A 13991-nucleotide genomic window follows, 5' to 3' on the forward strand; every position below is an offset into this window, starting at 1 on the left:
AAAAAAAAAAAAAGAGTTACAACGTTAAATAAAAATTTGCACCTCACAAAAGAGAGGAACGAATACTTAACAAACACAGGGAAGAAATAATATAATATATTCCCCCTTCCCTTCCCTTCTCTTCTCACCCTAACCCGTTTTTTTTTTTTTTCTTTTTCTGTTTATCCACTTTTAAAAAGATCACTCTTATTCTTTTATCCGCTTATTGTTTTTAACTTGGTTGATCTTCTTTTTTTTGGGGTGGGGAAATGGAATGGAATGTGTTGTTATTGGTATTGCGGTTGTTTCTCTTAACCACTTTTGTTTCGCTGACATTCTGCGAACCTATTTGTATGTATGTATGTATATGTGTATATACGGGCCTCTATGCATGTCTCTCTTCACATCTGTTGAGTGTTTACACGTTCTTTCAGTTGCGGAAAATCATCACAAAGTGGGGAGCTGGAAAGAGAGTGAAGAGAAGAGAAGAGAAAGAAGAGAAGTGCTGAATACACAAAAAAAAAACAAAAAGAAGAAGTGTGTATGTGTGTTTATGTTTCTGCAGGGGTGTAAGTACATGACACATACATACATACATACCTGCGTTTATATATATGAAAAAAGGAACGTTCAACAACAACGAAAAAAAAACAGGGAAAGAAGAGGGAAGGAAAAACATGTGATGTTTTAATTTGAGGGAAGGCGAAAAGAACCGAGATGAACTACTATGAAGTACGAAACAGATAAATTAAGATGAGGATTATATCTATATATGGACAGATAAAAAAAAAAAAAAGAAAGTAGGGAAGGAGACATTGAAAAAGAAAAAAGGCGCAAAGAGAGATTGGTGCTTATTTTTCAATCTGCTGTGGATCTATGTACGTAAGACCGCAACTTTCAAGTTTGAATGCGATTTGTTTTTTTTTTTTTTTTTTTGGGTGGGGGGATTCTTTTTTTTTTTTTCATTGAATGAATGAGGGATGGAATTAAAACAGAATGGCAAACTCCACGAGTGTAACCATAGAAGTTCCTGCAGGAATAAAAGAAAAAAAAAAAAAGAACGGTAAAAAACTGAAAAAGAAAAAAAAAACTCTAGGGAATAATAACAGGAGAAGTAAAAGAAAAGAGTAAAAGGAATAAATTGCTATTCTGTGGAAGAAAAAAAAAAAAGGGACGGGGTCCCCCATTCTTTTTTGGGGGGAGGAGTGAGGGAGGTTGTGTATATATGTGGGGTAATGGGGAATATATGTATGTACGTATGTATCTCAGTCATGATTTCTACACCAGACTCGCTTATTTAAACCCCGTTGCAGTTCCTTTTTTTCCTTTTTTCTTTTCTCTTCTTTTTTTTATTTTTATTTTTATTATCCACTTAATGTGTGTCTACATAACTCTCTAGCCCTACTCATTTTTGTTTATATATCTATTGATTTTTCTAGGGGTTTGGTATAACTGGTAATTTCATATATCTGTCTGTATATATATATATATATATATCTAGGTATAGATAGGGGGATTTTTTTATTTATTTATTTTCTTATGTAATTAATTAAAAGAAAAATTGTTATCTGGGCACAATTGTTTATTGTGATGAATTATCATTATTAATTTTCCTTATTTAATGGTTTCTCTGATTACTGCTTCTTGTTATATTTCCCTTTTATCCTTCTTTTTTTTTTTTTTTTTAATATTTTTACTGTTCTTTGGCTTCTCCATCTATCCCATTTCTGAGTTATTTTGCTTTCCGCAAAACAACAAGCACAAGTAAAGCGAGCCGAAAAAAAAAAAGAAAAAAAAAACACTAACGTATACCTCTGGAGAAGAAGGACACATTGTAATAGGAGAAAGAAGGAAGGAAGAAAAAAGGAGAGAAAACAGAAATAAAAACAAAAATACAAACTCATCGACATCCACAAGAAAAACAGATAATAACAATAACAAGAAAAACAAACAAACAAAAACAAACAAAGAAACATTAGACGAAGGGTATTCTACTCTAGTTAGTGATTTGCATATATACGTATATATATAATCTCAACAATCATGTCCACCGCACGACGTGATAAGCTGTTGGGCATTGAGGCCGCCGCTCAGGAACGATGGGCCCGTGAGAAATTACATGAACAAAACGCCCCACTGCAGGGAGAAGCCAAACCAGCAAAGTTCTTCGTTACATTCCCTTATCCATACATGAATGGACGTTTACATCTCGGACACGCCTTTTCACTCACAAAGTGTGAATTCGCCTCTCGCTTCTGGCGTATGAAAGGACGCCGCTCTTTATGGCCCTTTGGTCTGCACGTCACGGGAACTCCCATCGCCGCTTGTGCACAGAAGATTCAGAAGGAATTGCAGTTGTACGGTAATCCACCAAAGTTCCCTGATGAAGTGCTTGAAAAGGCTCCAGAAGAAAAGGCTGATAGTGTCGCTGCGGTTGGACAACATAAGAGTAAACGTGGAAAGACTGGACCGGCGAAGCCACAATGGATTATTATGCAAAGTATGGGTATTCCAGAAGATGAAATTGCTAACTTTGTAGATCCTTTATATTGGTTGGAATATTTCCCTCCCATGGCTGTTACAGATTTGAAACGATTTGGTTGTCATATTGATTTCCGTCGTTCTTTTATTACTACAGACCGTAATCCATTTTATGATCGTTTTATTTCATGGCAATTCCGTCAAATGCAAAGAGCAGGAGTTCTTGGATTCGGTAAACGTTATTGTGTGTACTCTCCATGGGATGGTCAACCTTGTGCAGATCACGATCGTGCCAGTGGAGAAGGTGCCGTACCGCAGGAATATACATTGGTAAAGTTAACTGTACAAAAGGCAACAGAGCAACCGGTGTTTGTCCCCTTCGCTAAAATTATTGGTGATCGACCCGTTATTCTTCCAGGTGCCACACTTCGACCAGAGACGGTTATTGGTCAAACCAACTGTTGGGTTTCTCCTAATATTGTTTACAAGGCATATGCTATTCAAAATAGATCAGGTGCTGAGGAAATCTTTATCATGACAGCTCGTGCCGCACGGAATATGGCCTATCAAGATTACGTCATTAATGGAAAGACTGGTGAGGATCCAACGCCGTTATTTGAAGTGGATGGAGCTAAACTTATTGGTTTACCTCTCTCTGCACCATTGTCTCCATACTCCACTATTTACACTCTTCCTATGCAGAGTATTACGGAAGCAAAAGGTACTGGTGTGGTTATGTCTGTTCCTGCAGACAGTCCAGATGATTACATCAATTATACTCAACTTGTAAAGAAACCAGAGTACCGTGCGAAGCTTGGTTTAAAAGATGAATGGGTAGCCCTTGATATTATTCCTATAATTGAAGTACCTGGTGAAATGGGACGAGAAAGTGCCAAATATATGTGTGAAAAACTAAAAATTAATGGACCTAATGCTACTGATTTATTAGATCAAGCTAAGAAGGCAGTTTATCAAGCAGGTTTCTATCAAGGAGTGATGATTAATGGTCCATTCGCAGGTGAAAAGGTTCCTGTAGCTAAGGTTAAAACAACAAAATTGATGGAAGAACAAGATTCTGCTATTCGTTATTATGAACCTGAACGTCCTGTTACCAGTCGCTCTGGTGATGAATGCGTTGTGGCTCTTTGTGATCAATGGTATATTGAGTATGGAAAGGAAGAATGGAAAAAGACTGTATTAAAACATCTGGAAGATGTAAACTTATTTTTCCCTGGAGTTCGTAATGGATTTGAAGAAACCCTTAATTGGCTTGCAGAGTGGCCTTGTAGTCGTACTTTTGGACTTGGTACAAAGATGCCATGTGATGAAAGTGGAAAAATGATTATTGATAGTTTGAGTGACTCTACAATCTATATGGCTTATTATACCATTGCTCACTTTTTACATACCACCGTTGATGGTAAACAATCTCTTGATGCACGTCAGCCGAATATCCTTGGAGTTACACCAGAAATGTTTACAGATGAAACCTTTGATTATATTTTCCATGGTAAAGGTACAGCAGAAAGTGTACATGCCGCTACTGGACTTCCTGTAGAGGCGGCAGAGAAGATGCGAGAAGAATTTAATTATTGGTATCCAGTTGATTTAAGATGTTCAGCGAAGGATCTTATTCAAAATCATTTAACCATGTTTTTATACACACATGCTGCTATTTGGCCTGATGATAAAAGTAAATGGCCACGTGCTATTTTTGCAAATGGACATATTCAAGTGGATAATGAAAAGATGTCAAAATCAAAGGGTAACTTTATGTCTCTTGCAGAAGCTATTGATCAATATGGCAGTGATGCCACTCGTCTTGCCTGTGCAGATGCTGGAGATAGTCTTGATGATGCCAATTTTGTTCGTGAAACGGCTGCTGGTTTTATTTTAAAACTCACAACGGCGATAGATAGTGCGCAAGAATTAATTAACAGTAAGGATAGTCTACGTACTGGAGAATTTAATATATTTGATAAAATCTTTGCAAACTCTGTAAACTCCATTATTGGTCGCACAGAGAAATTCTATGAAGGTATGCAGTTCCGTAATGTGCTCAATCTTGCCTATCATGAATTGTCCAATGAATTCAGTCAGTATAAACTCAACTGTGATGATCTGCAGGTACACCGTGATCTCGCTGAACGCTATGTTGAGGTGCAAACCCTCCTACTCGCTCCGTTAGCCCCACACTTTGCAGAGTATATGTGGTCCACTGTTCTTGGACACACCAGTTCCGTGATGAATGCCAACTTCCCTGTGGCGACGGCGCCTGTGGATTACACCACACTTGTGGCCAGTCGAGTAATGACAGATGTGGTGCGGGATATTCGTGCCCTCGCCGTTCGTTCACAGAAGAAACACGGCGTGGTGAATGAGGTGTGTGTGTACACCGCCACGGAATACTCGGAATGGCAGCGGGCGGCACTGCGGCTTCTGCGTGAAGTCTACACCGCCGCTGGCAACACATTCCCGGCGGACTTCACAAAGACGGTGATGAGCCGCAAGGAGCCGTGGATGACGAAAGATGTGCTGCCGGAGGTGATGGCTTTCATCGCCTTTACAAAAATGAATGTGGAGCGCTACGGGGAGGAGGCGCTGGGCGAAACTCCCGCCGTGAACGACAGGGAACTCCTGCAGAGTGTGCAGGCGAATCTCTGCAAGCTGTCGGGTGTGCCGACGGTTCACATCCTCTCGTGTGAAGACGAGACATTCCCAGAGCATCACGCCGCTCGGCGGAAGTGTCGTGCAGGGGAACCAACCGTAGCGATCCCAGCACAGAAGAAGTAAAAAAAAAAAAGAAAAGAAAAGAAAAGGACAAAATACGAAAGAAGAGAAAAGGAAAGAAAAGAAGAAGACATGATTATGAATGATTAATAAGAAAATAAAATAATAAGGGATAATTTATCCACTCTCTCTCTCTCTACATTTCTGTGAAAGCGACAGGGAGTTGTTTTTTTTTTTTTTGTGTGTGTGTGTGTTGTGTGTGTGTGTGTGTGCGTTCGTTTTTTTGTATGAGAGTGAACGGAAGTGTGTGTGCGCATGCCTGTGTGTATTTTCTCACTCTCTGTGAAGAGGTGAGGCTTACAGTGTACGCATCAGATGTGGAACAGTACTCTCTTGTCCTCATAGAAGTATATTGAGAGAGTGCATATAAACGCATCTCTCCATTCGTTCTTTTTTCTCTTTTGTTTTTTGTTTTCTTCTTTTCTTCTTATATAATCTTCCTTTTTGATGAGATCCTCACATATTCATGGGTTTCTCTCTCTCTCTCTCTCTCTCCAATTTTATTCCTCTTCTCTCTTTTTTTTTTTTTTCTTTTTTTTTCTTTACGCTAGTGTGTGTATATTATCGTTATTACCATCGAATTGACTTTTGCAACTAAAAAAAAAAAAAAAAGGATGTCGACTGGATCTTTAGATTCCAATGATGGAGTTGCAGTGGCTCCTGCTGCAAACGCCATACAGGCAGCCCTTCTCGGTGTGGGATCACACGAAACACTTCAAGAGGATTTGGAATTCGCCAGCGGAGTTCTCATTCGTGCTGTTGCTCAAATCACACAACAGTCAGCACAGAGAAATATCAACAAGGATAACTACAGTAATAGTAATAATAATAATAATAATAATAATAATAATAATAATAATAATAATAATGGTAGTGTTGATAGTCAGCTCGACACATCTGAGCGAGCTCGTATGAAGATAGCCCTTGTACTTGATGCTATGAACCGTATTGAAGAATCCCTAAGATTATGATGAGAGCTGCAAGAAAAATTCATTTATTTATTTCATTACGAGTCTGATTAATATTATTTTTTTTTTCTATTATTATTGTTGTTTTTTTTTTTTCCTTTTTTGTATATCGTTCAACAAAAATCTTTTGTCTCTGTATTGTATAGAATTATTATTATTATTATTATTATTATTATTATTATTATTATTTTGTAAGGAGGGAGTTTTATTTCTAAATATAATAATATGTATAAGTATGTTCCATTTGTGGTTTTTTTTTTTAACATATCTACACACTTTATCTTTTTTTGAAATTTCTTTTTTTTCTTTTTCGTATTTTAACAACAACAAAAAAAAAGGAGAAAAAAAAAAAGGATTACTATTTCTTTTTCTTTATTTTTATTTCATTGCAGGAGGCATCACTATCCGAGGACGTCGAACGCTCAGATACACCTTCCCACAAATACACTCAGACCACAAGTAATAGTAGAAAACCAAAGTTTTTGAACGGAGAGCGAGAAAAGGAAAGAGAAAGAGAGAAAAGAACAAGAATAATAGCAAAAAAGAAAAAGGAGGGGGAAAAAAAAGGCACATACACTTTACTATTTCCCTCTCTCTCTGTATTTGCACTAAACAACAACAACAAGAAGAAAAGAACAACAACAACAAAGAGAAGGAAAAAAAAAAAAAAAGAATGGGGCAGCAAAGTGCCAAGGAGTTGAAGCGTCCGCAGGAGAAATGGGAACCACCCGTGGCCTCTGATATTGGTAAAAAGAAAAAGCGCCATGGACCCGACACGGCCGCAAAACTACCGAAAATATACCCCGCAAAGGCGTGTTTACTGAAGCAATTGCGGCTTGAACGGTGTAAGGACTATTTGCTGCTGGAGGAGGAACTTCTCAAGACAATAGGCGCCCAACGAGAGGCGCAGGAGAACTTGGAAGAAGGAGCTATGTCTCATTATGAGGCGGAATTGAGTAAAGTAGATGCCCTGCGAGGAACTCCAATGGAGGTGGGAACATTGGAGGAAGTTATTGATGATACACACGCCATTGTCTCTTCCTCTGGATCAGAGTATTATGTACCCATGCTTTCTTTTGTGGATAAGGAAAAACTTGAATTGGGTTGCAGTGTTCTTTTACATGATCGCTTTCACACCATTGTGGGTGTCCTACAGAGTAATAATGATCCTCATGTAAGTGTAATGAAAGTAGATAAAGCTCCACAGGAAACGTATGCGGATATTGGTGGTCTTGAAGAACAAATTCAAGAGATTAAAGAGGCTGTGGAGTTCCCACTTTCACACCCAGAATTATATGATGAGGTGGGCGTAAAACCCCCAAAGGGTGTAATTCTCTACGGTGTGCCAGGTACAGGAAAGACATTACTTGCAAAGGCAGTGGCAAATCAAACAAGTGCTACCTTCTTGCGTGTGGTGGGATCTGAGTTAATTCAGAAGTATTCAGGTGAGGGACCAAAACTTGTACGTGAGTTATTCCGAGTTGCAGAGGAAAACAGTCCTTCTATTGTTTTTATTGATGAAATTGATGCTATTGGAACTAAACGTTATGATACAGATAGCAGTGGAGCAAAAGAGGTTCAACGTACCATGTTGGAACTTCTCACACAACTGGATGGATTTGACAGTTGTAATGATGTAAAAGTCATTATGGCAACCAATCGTATTGAGACACTTGATCCTGCACTTATTCGACCTGGTCGTATTGACAGGAAAATTGAATTCCCATTCCCAGATGAAAAGACGAAAAAGATGATTTTTGAAATTCATACCAGCCGTATGTCATTAGCCAGTGATGTGGATATATCTGAGTTTATTCACTCTAAGGATGAGATGAGTGGGGCGGATATTAAAGCCATCTGCACAGAGGCCGGTCTGTTGGCACTGCGGGATCGACGTATGAAAGTCTGTCAGGCGGACTTTGTAAAGGGAAAAGAGAATGTGCAGTACCGAAAAGACAAGAGCAGCTTCTCAAAGTTCTACCTGTAATATATATATATATATATATATATATATACTTTACAATGGGAGGAACAAATGTGAGAAAGAAAAACAAAAAAAAAACAGTTGAGAGAGGAGAAGAACAAGAAAAGAAAAAAAAATCAAGGCGGAAGAGAGGAGAAAAAGAAAAGAAAAAAGAAAAAGAAGGGAGAACTCTTTTTGCAAAGAAAAAAAAAAAAAAAAGGGTTGACAATTGAGATGTGTCACTTTTTTTTTTTCTCACTTCATTCATGTGTATTGTTTTTTTTTCTTTACTTTTCTTTTTTCTCCTCTATAGTCTGTATATATGCAGAGAAGAGTGAACGAATGGTGTGTCTTTTTTTCTTTTATTTTTATTTGCGTACTGTTGAATTAAAAACAAAAAAGAAAAGAAAAGAAAAGAAGTTGTCTTGAGTCTGATGGAAAGTACAAACACTTCAGATGTTTTTCTTTTTTTGTTTTTTTTGTTTTCTGTTTAAAGTGAATGCTTCTGTAGGGAGAAATACACCTGAAAAGAGAGAAATCATTTCATTTTTTCTTTTCTTCTTCCTCTTCCTGCTTTTTCTACACTTTCATCCCCACAATGCATCCCCCCCCCTTCTCCCACTGGAAGATGTCTTGAGATTGAGGGAATTTGAGAATATCACATTTTCATTTTTTCTTTACTTGTGTGTTGGTTTATTTACTTCTTCTTTTCATCCTCATAATATTGTTTTTTTCTTCTTTTTTCTTTTTTCTTTTTTTTATTATTTGATTTCATTTCTACGATAGTATTCTTGTTAACCACAAGGACCGCAAAAGGAGGGGTGTGAGAGAAGAAGGAAAATATATTATATATTTTTTTTTTTTCAGACATACCCCTCAGGATTATTAACGGATTGGCCAAGCAAAGAGGGCAAAAAAAAAAAAAAAAACAGATAAAAAACGAAACAAGAAAAGAAAAAAAAAAAGGACAAAAGAAAAAGAAGAAAATACATTCATACTTATATACATTCATACATATTTACATACATACTTGTATTTTTGTATTGATATTAAACATTTACAATGGGTGCATCTGCTTCTTCAGGTGCACGTGGGTATGATGCTCTGCAGTATAGCTCGAATACCACAGCAGTCACGGCAAACTCTAATTCCATTTCTGCAGAGATAGAAACATTTAAGCAATCATGGGAAAAGCAATTTGTTGCTGTGGTGGGAGAATTGGAATGTGTATCATCTGGTTACACTTCATTTGCAGATTATAATGATATTGCCGAGACGATTAAAAAGATATGCAAAGAAATCAAAAAAGATATAACTGCAGGAAATTCACGTACCTCGGTAACTTCCACCTATGTTCATAATATGACTCTTTTTTCTTTCTTTAGGATGGCAGCAGAGCATATTCCTTATGTAGCATCCCTTGTAAAGAATGCACCTCGATATTTAGTGCTTGAACGTATTATGGATAATGTGGCTGGGCTTCAGCGAGACACATTAGAGTCGTGTATTTCGCTAGCATCATTAGAAACCATGTCAGTAAAAGCTGACGAGAGTTTTCAACAGTTATTAGAGAATATGGTTCCTTATTTGCATAATTGTGTTCGTGTTATGCCTATAAGTATCATTGGTAATAAAAACAATTACTTTGCTCCTTCTGAACCTATATTGGCATCATATATTGCACGTAATGCTATGAAAAATAATAGGGTGGATTTCTTTGTTTCACTAAAGGATCGTATAGAAATGTTGAATCGTTCTAAAAGTTTCCATAGTGAAAAAGATATTGTACAAGCAATGAGATTTATTTCTGGATTTATATCTGATATGCTTTCATGTTTTTCCCTTCGACTTATTTTCCATGTGTCTCGATACATACGAGTAAAACGCAAAGAACTTGGAGATGCGGCGGTGTTGGGAGGTAGAATGCTTCTTAAAGGATTGGAAGAACACGCTTTAAAACTATGTAATGGTTTTGAGCAACTGGCGGGTTCTTTCTTTAAGGAGTTTAGACGTCATTATCCACATATATTTGTGAATAGCGATTACCTTGTTCACTGGTCAGAAACAGATGGACATCCCCCATCTCTTACAGTGATTATGAATATTCTACTGAAAATGTTATTTCTCTTCGCAGGGGGTTCAAAGAGTATTGCGGCAGATGATCGTCGTGATAATCTGCAAGATAATGAATCTGTTTCTACTGCACAAACCGAATCTCAAAAGCTTGCAGCACGGAAAACAAAAGAATGGAAAGAAAATCGTATGGGAGCCAATTCTTTACTTACCGAAGATCTCGCTTTAGCCTCTGCACTCCGTGTAGAAGCAATTGGATGGACAACGGTTATTATTAAACTCTTTCGATCTTCTACCGGTGTTTTTCAAGGAAGAAATTCATCCGATGCGGTGATTTGTTCAAATGTACTCCGCATTATGTATCAATTCATGGGCGTTCTTCCCTTTGGCTCTTTCTGTCCAGCCGATATGGGAAGATGGATGGAAATATTTCCCCTCTACACATTAAGAGAAGAAGAAATTCATACCATGTTACAGTTGTATTGTCAAATAACTGTACAGGAAACCCACATACTACGCCCTATAGATTGTTTTAACGTTTTTGATTCTCTTACTAAATCTATTCATAAAAAAGTCCCTCAAATTCGTAAACGTTCCAAAACGGGATTAGTAAGTGATGTGATTGTTCCAGAATTTGATGGAGATGTATTGGAAGTAAACAGTGATATTCAATGGAAACGACATTGTCGTCTTTTGTATGCAATCTTCGCAACTGAATGTATGTCTTTGACTAAACTTCCTGTTGATATCACAGACGGTGTAAAGATGGAAATGAGAGAACAAATGTTGGGAAATTTATCACCCTCGGAACTTCAAATATTAAAAAGTGAACTCTCAGATGCTCGTATGCAATTATATGCAGAGAAAACAGGAGCTATTTTACGTTGGGAACATGAAGATCATGTCAGAAGTATCCGTCATGGTGATGTATTTAAACTTACTGCTTTACCTACTGATAGTATTCTGAAGAGTTCAGAGAACTCCACAATACTTCGTGAATCTTCAGAAACGAATAATCAAAATGGGGTAAAGGGAGATTTAGGGGCATCTCTTTCTTCTGCGAAGTTACCAATGTCATCCCTTGCCGTTCCTCAACATGCGGCGTTCCAATTAGGAGAAGTTTCATCAAGTGATAAGGGTGAAAAAGATTCCACACATACGGAGAAAATTTATTTTGAATGGAGTGTTATCTGGGCTTGTCAAATTAATGAACGAGAACATGTTGTTATTTTTGATACTGTAGAGGCTTTTCCATCAGATGTTGCGATTATATCTATAACGTTATTAGGACGCAATATACCTATTTTCCTTGAAATAGAAAATAGAGATTTTGCTTGGACAAATTCCAAATATATGTTTAATCGTGATGCCTCTGCCTCACGTAGTATTCCTTTTATATTAGGATGGTTACTTGGTAGTTGTTTCACTAATGAAGTTCAGTTGCAACTCCCAATAGCCCCTTTAGCCTTTCGTATGATGAGACGTGTGATTAAACAACAGGATGTACTAGCGGATTGGTATATTAGACCAGCAGATTTAATGCTTATTTCTCAAGAATTATATGAACAATTAAAAAATTTAGATGGAAAACATCTTCAAAATGTAATGGACCATGTAGCTGGTCAAAGCGATGTGTCAGATGCCAAGCGAGTATTGGCATTATCATTACGTCGAGCGTGTGATACTTTAATATTAAATATTCGAAATGATACCGATATGTCTATTGCCTTTTGGGAAGAAGTGGCTCGTGGATTAGAAGCCACACCAGTGGCCCATTCACCTTTACTGGAAACCTGTTGTGCTCGTATTGTACGTCATGTACTGTGTGGAAAAACATTAGGGAATGAATACCGCAAAGAGGGATTCCGTTGGGAAGATCATTTTGTTTTTCTCTGTGGTCCGGAATTGGCAAGAAGAATCTATGCAGATGATGTACGGAATATCGTGATTGAATCTCTTAATAAACACTTTACGGGAGATGAGGCTCAACAAGTTTTACTCTTTCTCACAGGAGAACCACGTTTACCACCTACTCCCTTCTCCGAGTGTTTCGTATTAACATTTGCTTTAGAGAAGAGTTTAAGAAAAGAAGGTAATATTATTCGCATCTTACCAGGGAATTGGGCCGGTCATTATATTTTTGAATTACCACATTATATGCGATCACTCTTACGTGGATCTCGTCGAATTAGTCATGTAGCCACAGAGAGTCCATCCATGTCTTCTTTACATGAAACTAAACCAGATCTCATGCAGGAATTAGCAGAATTTCAAGAAGTTTTTATTAAACAATTACGAGATGCTATTAAAACATTAAAACCTTATCCCGATATGAGTCGTGTACTCCAACCGTTTACAGAAGAGAAAACAAAACCTCTATTGAATGTCTCTGCATCTATTCCCTCACCCGGGAGAACAAGTATAACGAATATTGTTTCTCCTCCAAGTACCAGAAGAACAAGTGAAGAAACTTCACGGAGTCCACGTCCAAATGGATCGACTCCTCAATCGAATCTACATTCCATGACGAATATGGGAAATGAACACTTCTTTACTCGTATTGCGGCATCTCATGAAAGAGATGGAATTGTCCTTCCCGTTAGTTTTTCTTTTGCAAATGAGACGAGAGAAAAGGGAGCATCGGAGTCTACAGAAAATATAGGAGTAACGTGGGGAGGAAGTGAGGAAGGCAGTCGAAACACAACAACTTGTGTAGAGAATTTGGAAGCCGAGAATGGGGTGGAAATTATTTCAAAACCACCACGTTTTTTGGTAAATAGACGTTAATGAACAAGAAAGGAAAAGAAAAAGAGGAAAAGAAAAAGAAGAAAAGGAAAAGAGAAGAGGAAAAAGAAGAAAACGATCACAATGATGATATAATGCCTACCTAACCTCTAGTAGTAGGGATGGGGGTGGGGGTTCAGTGTGTATGGATCCCAATTCAATTAATGTTTATACTTTTTTATATTATTATTATTATTATTATTATTATTATTATTATTATTATTATTATTATTATTATGTAAATGAAGAAAAAATATATATATTTATTTATGCATCTGAGAGTGAGTGTGAGAGCATACTGTATCTAGCGCAAAACCTGTCTCCTTCAAACTTTCTTTGAAACCCCTCTATGTATGTGAATATACACATAATATATATATATATTACTTGTATCTGTTTTTTTTTTTTCCTATCTTTTTTTCTTTTTTTTTTTTCTTTTGATTCGTGTATGTGCAACTACATGATAATAAAATAAAATAAAATAAAAAAAAACATTATGGTAAGGAAATGAATCACACAAAGGTGAGAGAGGGGAAATCTATTTGTGATTCGTATTATTCCTTATATACTAAGAACAATGAGAAAACGTTATTATTATTATTATTATTATTATTATTATTAGTAGTAGTAGTAGTAGTAAATATTAAGTAAAATAAGCCGTTAGTTGTTATTTCTTAAATGGAAGATTGGAACCAGAAGATGGGAAATATGGAATAGAAAAATGTGAATAGTAAATACGTGATTTTTATCAACTTTTTCTCAATTTTCCCTTTTTTTTTTTGTTTACTTACATCTATTTACGGAAGAGGTTTTTCCAAATTGAATTATTTTCCGTTAAATCTGTTTTTTTTTTTATTTTTCATTATCTTCTTGTTCTTGTTCGTGTTTTATTATTATTAATATTATTAGTATTATTATTATTATTATTATTATTATTATTATTATTATTATTA

General features: G+C 36.7%; 4 protein-coding genes across 4 annotated transcripts; all 4 read left to right on the top strand.

Annotated features, from left to right (window-relative positions):
- Positions 1–2022: 2022 nt before the first annotated feature.
- On the top strand, positions 2023–5253 carry TM35_000301230 (putative leucyl-tRNA synthetase; the record flags this gene model as incomplete). The annotated part of the gene is made up of 1 exon (XM_029028446.1): positions 2023–5253. The coding sequence occupies one exon, from the start codon at positions 2023–2025 to the stop codon at positions 5251–5253; it is 3231 nt and encodes a 1076-aa protein (XP_028880149.1).
- Positions 5254–5864: 611 nt separating this feature from the next.
- Positions 5865–6221, top strand: TM35_000301240 (uncharacterized protein; the record flags this gene model as incomplete). Its single annotated transcript, XM_029028447.1, has 1 exon — positions 5865–6221. The coding sequence occupies one exon, from the start codon at positions 5865–5867 to the stop codon at positions 6219–6221; it is 357 nt and encodes a 118-aa protein (XP_028880150.1).
- A 670-nt stretch (positions 6222–6891) lies between these two features.
- Positions 6892–8205, top strand: TM35_000301250 (proteasome regulatory ATPase subunit 2; the record flags this gene model as incomplete). Its single annotated transcript, XM_029028448.1, has 1 exon — positions 6892–8205. One exon carries the CDS (start codon positions 6892–6894, stop codon positions 8203–8205), a length of 1314 nt encoding a protein of 437 aa, XP_028880151.1.
- A 1038-nt stretch (positions 8206–9243) lies between these two features.
- On the top strand, positions 9244–13041 carry TM35_000301260 (uncharacterized protein; the record flags this gene model as incomplete). Its single annotated transcript, XM_029028449.1, has 1 exon — positions 9244–13041. The coding sequence occupies one exon, from the start codon at positions 9244–9246 to the stop codon at positions 13039–13041; it is 3798 nt and encodes a 1265-aa protein (XP_028880152.1).
- Positions 13042–13991: the final 950 nt, after the last annotated feature.

Source organism: Trypanosoma theileri (assembly GCF_002087225.1).
Source record: "Trypanosoma theileri isolate Edinburgh chromosome Unknown TM35_Tth_30_V1, whole genome shotgun sequence".
Taxonomy (NCBI): Eukaryota; Euglenozoa; class Kinetoplastea; order Trypanosomatida; family Trypanosomatidae; genus Trypanosoma; species Trypanosoma theileri.